At 33.8% G+C, this 8,848-nt stretch overlaps 1 protein-coding gene across 1 annotated transcript; it reads left to right on the top strand.

Annotated features, from left to right (window-relative positions):
- Nucleotides 1–1,024: 1,024 nt before the first annotated feature.
- On the top strand, nucleotides 1,025–7,850 carry dhdh.1 (dihydrodiol dehydrogenase, tandem duplicate 1). The gene is given in 7 exon segments (NM_214735.1): nucleotides 1,025–1,264; nucleotides 1,334–1,445; nucleotides 3,579–3,742; nucleotides 3,942–4,194; nucleotides 6,512–6,636; nucleotides 7,056–7,206; nucleotides 7,649–7,850. Coding segments are annotated over 7 exon segments (1,005 nt in total). The 5' UTR covers nucleotides 1,025–1,174; the 3' UTR covers nucleotides 7,759–7,850.
- Nucleotides 7,851–8,848: the final 998 nt, after the last annotated feature.

Raw genomic sequence — 8,848 nt, 5'->3', positions numbered from 1 at the left:
CTTTAAGGGAATGTTCTGGGAACTAAAACAAAACTACCCGCCGAAAACAGTAATGCAACATTGCTTGGTAATATTCTCAGAGCATTCATTCATTCATTTTCTTTTCGGCTTAGTCCCTCCACCAATCTGAGGTCACCACAGCGGTATGAACCACCAACTTATCCGGCACGTTTTTACCCACTGGATGCCCTTCCAGCCGCAACCCATCTCTGGGAAACATCCACACACACACACACACACTCATACACTACGGACAATTTAGCCTACCCAATTCACCTGTACCGCATGTGTTTGGACTGTGGGGGAAACCGGAGCACCCGGAGGAAACCCACGCGAACACAGGGAGAACATGCAAACTCCACACAGAAACGCCAGCCGAGGTAGGAACCAGCCACCTTCTTGCTGTGAGGCGACAGCACTACCTACTGCGCCACTGCGTCGCCCCATTCTCAGAACATGTAGAGAACTAAACATTTCTAGCTGGGGATTATCTCACGCTGAAATAGAGAGCGGATATTTTTGTTATTTCACTTTGTGCTTGATAGTAATTTACCAAGAGCTGTTTTTAGCACGTTTAGATGTGTCACAACCTGAGGAGACTGATTGTCCCATCCCTTCATAAACATAATAATAATAATAATAATCCCAGGAGGGATTGCTCCAAATACAGTAGCAAAGTCTTTAGCTGTAATTGGGTATTTATAATGAGACAAAACAATTCCTCATATTTAAAAAGCATTTCTTTGTTATTAAATAATTATCTAACATAAATTATATATTTTTTTGCCCAATTATCAAAGTAAATGGACTTATTTTTGTACAGTAAATCTTAGTTGTGCAAAATTATATAATTATGTGGGGTAAAGTTGTGCTTGTGGATCAAATAGCCCACCCACATGTTTAGGTTGATTCAAGTCATCATGAGCTCATCAATTTTTGTCTTATTATTTTTGATCATATTCTGCAGCTGACGCGCCTGACGTCACGCTTGTATAACATCCGTTTCCTGGTGTTGCAACATCCTCAGATAAAGAGTTAAACTTTTCTAAAATTGAGTTCAGAGTTAAACATTATCAGATCACATGATTGCAGCGGCTCACCTGCTCTCTGGACCTCAGATAAAAGCCTCAGTGTGAAAGTTTCTCGAGAGAGAGAGAGCGCGCGAGCGGAGGACATGGCAACCCGCTGGGGAATTTGTGGATCTGGCAACATCAGTCATGACTTCTGTGTCGCCCTCAGAACTCTCGCTGAGCAAGAGCACCAGGTACAGTACAGTACAACGTTATTAACACACTGTAATGATCAGTATGTTCACGCTTGCTGGGTTTTATAGATAGTTGCAGTTGCGGCAAGAAGTCTGGAAAGGGCACAAAAGTTTGCAAAGACTCATGGGATACCCAAAGCGTACGGCAGCTATCAGGAGCTGGTCAAAGATCCGAACATCGGTGAGTCGAGTTTTGATTTCTCTAATGAATCAATTAACTTTTATTTAACATTCAATGAACTCCTCGTGCAATTTAATATAGTAATTGATAGTATAAAATCTATAGTCATGTATAGCTGCACCATTCGACACATAATACATGCAATACATATTAGTTTTTGATCCATACTGACAAAATAAAGCGTTATACTGTACATGTTATAGTATTTACAACATCTTGTTAATGAATGCTCCAGCGTACCGTAGTTTTAACTAGTAAACTGATCAACTGTATAGTATACTTTAGTTTTTACTACAGTAAAACGTGGTAACTTTAACTTTAAAACTTTACTATAGTATAGCTCAAAACATGATACCTACTATAAACACTATACATTACACTATGAGCATGGTATTTACTATAAACACTATACTATATACACTATGAGCATGGTATTTACTATAAACACTATACATTACACTATGAGCATGGTATTTACTATAAACACTATACTATATACACTATGAGCATGGTATTTACTATAAACACTATACTATATACACTATGAGCATGGTATTTACTATAAACACTATACTATATACACTATGAGCATGGTATTTACTATAAACACTATACTATATACACTATGAGCATGGTATTTACTATAAACACTATACTATATACACTGTGAGCATGGTATTTACTATAAACACTATACTATATACACTATGAGCATGGTATTTACTATAAACACTATACTATATACACTGTGAGCATGGTATTTACTATAAACACTATACTATATACACTATGAGCATGGTATTTACTATAAACACTATACTATATACACTGTAAGCATGGTATTTACTATAAACACTATACTATATACACTGTGAGCATGGTATTTACTATAAACACTATACTATATACACTGTGAGCATGGTATTTACTATAAACACTATACTATATACACTATGAGCATGGTATTTACTATAAACACTATACTATAAACACTATGAGCATGGTATTTACTATAAACACTATACTATATACACTATGAGCATGGTATTTACTATAAACACTATACTATATACACTATGAGCATGGTATTTACTATAAATACTATACTATATACACTATGAGCATGGTATTTACTATGAACACTATACCATACACTAAACATGGTATTTACTATAAACACTATACTATATACACTATGAGCATGGTATTTACTATAAACACTATACTATATACACTATGAGCATGGTATTTACTATGAACACTATATCATACACTATGAGCATGGTATTTACTATAAACACTATACTATATACACTATGAGCATGGTATTTACTATGAACCATACTATACTATACACTATAAACATGGTATTTACTATAAACACTATACTATATACACTATGAGCATGGTATTTATTATAAACACTATACTATATACACTCTGAGCATGGTATTTACTATAAACACTATAATGTATACACTATAAACATGGTGTTTACTATAAACACTATACTATATACACTATAAACATAGTATTTACTATAAACACTATAATATATACACTATGAGCATGGTATTTACTATAAACACTATAATATATACACTATGAGCATGGTATTTACTATAAACACTATAATATATACAATATGAGCATGGTATTTACTATAAACACTATAAAATATACAATATAAGCATGGTATTTACTATAAACACTATAAAATATACAATATAAGCATGGTATTTACTATAAACACTATAAAATATACAATATGAGCATGGTATTTACTATAAACACTATAAAATATACAATATAAGCATGGTATTTACTATAAACACTATAAAATATACAATATGAGCATGGTATTTACTATAAACACTATATACTATATACACATTCTTAATTTGCAGCTGTTCTTTGTAATTGCAGCACGTTAAGCTCTCTTGGCCACTGAAGTACTATATGTATGTATATATATATATATATATATATATATATATATATATATATATATATATATATATATATATATATATATATATATATATATATACATACAGTATAAAACACTTTACTATAGTACAGTTCAAAAACACTGTAGTATTTCTATAATGTAAAAGTGTGTGTGTGTTTCAGATGTGGTGTACATCGGTGTTGTTCACACTCATCATCTGCCCGTGGGTCTGCTGTTCCTGAATGCTGGGAAGAGTGTGTTGTGTGAGAAACCTTTCACCATGAACGGCAGAGAGCTGCGACAGCTGATTTCAGCTGCCAGAGAGAACAACGTCTTCCTCATGGAGGTGAACATACTAAACAACAAACAAACTACACACACTTGTATTGTACAGCACAGTTGACCACCAATTAAAGAAGACCACCAAAAACTTTATGTTTCAAACAAGGAGCCTTTTTGACATTTCTCAGCAGTCGGTAAACAGTAGCAGTGAATGACACAGTCCTAAAGTGATGGTAAAGTGACGGTGTGGTGTGTTTCTCCAGGCAATGTGGTCCCGGTGTTTTCCGGTGTACTCAGAGATCTCCAGGCTGCTATCGGAGCAGGTGGTGGGCGAGGTGAAGATGGTAAGTGTGTATTTCGGTCTGAATCTCCTGGACCGCATACACACCACCCAGAAGGAGCAGGGTGGAGGATCTCTGCTGTACATCGGCGTCTACTGCGTTCAGTTTGCACTCATGGTGTTTAATGGAGAGAAACCAGAGTCGATCAGCGCCACTGGAGTCCTGCTGCCCTCAGGTCCAAAACCAGACTGAGCAGATACAAACATCACAGACACATGCAGTTACATTTAGCTTGCATTTATATTTATTGTGCATTTAAAGTTGATATGCATATACATTTAGCGTGCATTTACTTATTTGCATTTACATTTATCATGCTTATACATTTGTTTGCATACACATTTAGCATGCATTTACATGCATCATACATGCATATACATTTATTGTGCATTTAAAACGTATATTATATTTATATATTACTTCTTTACCTTGCATTTACATTTGTATCCATATACATTTATCAAGCATTTATTTGCATATACATTTATCATTAATATATTTATTGTGCATTTAATATGTAAATGCATATACATTTATCATGCATTTACATTTATCATGGCTATACATTTATATGCATATGCATTTACATATATTTGCATGTACATTTATCATGCATTTACATTAAAATGAATTTACATTTACAGTATCATGCATCTATATTTATCATGCATACATATACATTTATTGTGCATTTAAAATGTATTTTTATTTATATATGATTTATTTGCATTTACATTTGTATGCATATACATTTATAAGGCATTTATTTGCATATACATTTATCATTCATATACACTTATATTTATCGTGCATTTAAAATGTTTTTGTTCATTTATCAGGAATTTACATTTAAATGCATATAGATTTATAATTCATTTATATTTACAGTTGAAGTCAGAATTATTCGCCCCCCCGTTTATTTTTTCCCCAATTTCTGTTTAACGGAGAGCAGATTTCTTCAACATTTCTAATCATAATAGTTTTAATAACTCATCTCTAATAACTGATTTATTTTCTCTTTGTCATGATGACAGCACATAATATTAGACTAGATATTCTTCAAGACACTTCTATACTGATTAAAGTGACATTTAAAGGCTTCACTAGGGTAATTAGGTTAACTAGGCAGGTTAGGGTAATTAGGCAAGTTATTGAATAACAGTGGTTTGTTCTGAAGACAGTCAGGAAAAAAAATAGCTTAAAGGGGCTAATAATATTGATTTTAAAGTGGTTGTTAAAAATTAAAAACTGCTTTTATTTCAGCCGAAATAAAACAAATAAGACTTTCTCCAGAAGAAAAAAATATTATCAGACATACTGTGAACATTTCCTTGCTCTGTTAAACATCATTTAAAAAATATAAAAAAAGAGAAAAAAATTTAAAGGGGGGCTAATAATTCTGACCTTAACTGTATATGCATATAAATGTGTAATGCATTGTCATGTATATGCATTTACATGTAGATTATCCTGCATTTACATCGATATGCATATATCTTTATTATGTATATAAAATTTATACATATATATATATTAATTATAATTTACATTTATCATGTTTTTGTATTTATATGAATTATAAATCTATAATGCATTTACATTTACATGCATAAGCATTTATCTTGCATTTACAATTATATGATTTTACAATTGTATACATATTTATTGTGCATTTACCTTTATCATGCATTTACATATATATATATGCATATACGTTTATCAAACTATTACATTCATATGCATATACTGTTATTGTGCATTTATTTGCATTTACAATTATCATACATATATATTTATATGCTTTTACATTTGTGTGCATATTTATTGTGCATTTAAAATGTATATGCAAATACATATTTATCTTGAATTTACATTTATATGCATATACCTTTATCATGCATTTATATTTATTGTGCATTTAAAATGCATATGCATATACGTTTGGCATGCTTTTTTATTTGCATTCATATGAATCATGCATTTACATTTATCATGCATTTACATGCATATTCCATTATTCATGCATGTATAATTGTCATATATTAGTGTATAAATGCCTTAGATATAATTGTATTAGTTTTAGTTTCAACAAACTATTATAGTCATATTTTGAATTTTATTTTATTTTATATATATATATATATATATATATATATATATATATATATATATATATATATATATATATATATATATATATATATATATATATAATTACTTTGAGTCAGTTTTTTCCTGTTTTTTTATTTAATTTAGTTTTTTATCATCTGTATTTTTTTAGTTTTGACTTGTACATCTTTAGGTTTATTTTTTCATTTTCAGGTATACTATAGATTTTATTTAGAATGAGATTTTATTAGTCATATTCTTCGTAATTTTTGTGTTTTCTATATTTAATTGTGTCTGTGTAATTGATGAGCACAGTCAGTATAGTTGTGCTTGTGCAGAGTGTGTATAGCAGATGATCTGACCTGCTGCTGGTCTTCTGGCAGGTGTGGACGAGTCCATGGTGGTGGTTCTGAAGTTCTCAGGGAACAGAATAGCTGTGTGTTCCAGTTCTCTGGCCTGTGCTCTTCCCAACACAGCCTCCATCTTTGGAACCACAGGAACCATCACTGTGAGCAGAACACATGGAGTACATTCATAGACACACACACACGTATGCACAAATGCCCACACATATGCATAGATGCGCACACACACACAAACACAATCATGAACACACACATATACCCACATATTCACACACATGCACACACTCTCATTCATAAACAAACACACACAGTCTAATATACAGTGCTTAATATTATGTTATTATATTATAAATATAAGTTATTATATATTATAACTTATATATTTATTATAAGTTATTATATTATTAATATTATACATTACTATCAAAGTGAGTGAATGAGTGTGTATGCATATCTGTGTGTGTATGAATATATGTGTGTGTTCATGACTATGTGTGCATGCATGCCTGTGTGTGTGTTTATGTTTGTGTATGTGTCAGTAACGCTCTGCTTTCCTGATCAGGTGTCTTCCCCCATGCACTGTCCCACTACACTGGAGGTCAACGGGCAGAAGTCGGAGTTTCCTCTTCCTGATCCACGTCTTCCGCTCAACTTCCCCAACAGCACCGGCCTGAGATATGAAGCTGAAGAAGTCCGACGCTGCCTGCAGAAAGGTGAACACACCATCACAAACACACAGTTTCAGCATGATCACCTACAGTTAAAACTATTCGCCCTCCTGTGAAATATTTCCCAAATGATGTTGAACAGATTCAGGAATTTTCCACAGTATTTCCTCTAATATTTTTTCTGCTGGAGAAAGTCTTATTTGTTTTATTTCCGCTAGAATAAAAGCAGTTTTTAAATATATTAAAACCATGTTAAGGTCAATATTATTCGCCCCCTTCAGCAATATTAGTGTTGGATTGTCTCCAGAACAAACCACTGTTATACAATGACTTGCCTAATTCCCCCAACTTTACCCTAATTACCCTAGTGAAGCCTTTACATGTCACATTAAGCTGAATACTAGTGTCTTGAAGAATATCTAGTCTAATATTATGTGCTGTCATCATGGCAAATGCATCTGTGTGTGCTAATCATTGTGTGTGTCAGGTCTGAAGGAGAGCATCAGGATGTCTCTGGCCGACTCTGAGCTGGTAATGGAGATCATGGACGAGGCCCGGCGGCAGGTGGGCGTGGTTTATGAGCAGGACAGCCAATGACGGCCCTCCATTCTCTAATGGACATCTGCAGCTCTGAGATTAAACTTGAACATTTGGGTGTCCAAGCAATAAAATACACATTAATACAATAATCAATGGAGTCTCTGCTTCCTTTGTCATGATATTGAGATTATAAAGTTGATTTTTGTATGACACTTGTGTGACGTTGGGTCATTTTCATGATTTTGAGTCTTAATTTGGCCACAACCTTCTCTGTTTTAGCAAATTAAGATGCAAATTATTTAGCAAATTATGACAAATCTTACATATTTTGGGAAAATGCTTCCAAAATGTACTAGTCTCTGTGCAAATTGACTCTCCTTTGCTTATGTTGGTGCTGTTTTTGCTCCATTGACTTTCATTATAGTCACATTTTTTGATTGCAAAGCCGTGACAGCAGAAAATCATGCATTCTTGGTTGTTGCTGGTTTTCACTGTTGGGAAGAGGTAAAGTTTCTTGTTGGTATTGTATATATTTATTGTTGTATGACTTGTGGTGTTCAAATATACACTCACCGGCCACTTTATTAGGTACACCTTCCTAGTACCGGGTTGGACCCACTTTTGCCTTCAGAACTGCCTTAATCCTTCATGGCAGAGATTCAACAAGCTACTGGAAATATTTCTCAGAGATTTTGCTCCATATTGACATGACAGCATCACACAGTTGCTGCAGATTTGTCGGCTGCACATCCATTATGCCAATCTCCCGTTCCACCACATCCCAAAGCTGCTCTATTGGATTGAGACCTGGTGACTGTGGAGGCCATTTGAGTACAGTGAACTCATCGTCATGTTCAAGAAAACAGTCTGAGATGATTGAGCTTTATGACATGCTGCGTTATCCTGCTGGAAGTAGCCATCAGAAGATGGAGACACTGTGCTCATAAAGGGATGGACATGGTCAGCAGCAATACTCAGGTAGGCTGTGGTGTTGATACATAATTGGTACTAATGGACCCAAAGAAAATCTCCCCCACACCATTACACCACCACCACCACCACCAGCCTGAACTGCTGACACAAATGGAGACTCATCAGAGCAGCAACGTTTCTCCAATCTTCTATTGTCCAGTTTTGGTGAGTCTGT

This window comes from Danio rerio, chromosome 18 (genome assembly GCF_049306965.1).
Source record: "Danio rerio strain Tuebingen ecotype United States chromosome 18, GRCz12tu, whole genome shotgun sequence".
NCBI classification, from domain to species: Eukaryota; Metazoa; Chordata; class Actinopteri; order Cypriniformes; family Danionidae; genus Danio; species Danio rerio.
The sequence above is the reverse complement of the archived record's forward strand: the minus strand, read 5'-3'. Positions and strand labels throughout refer to the sequence as shown.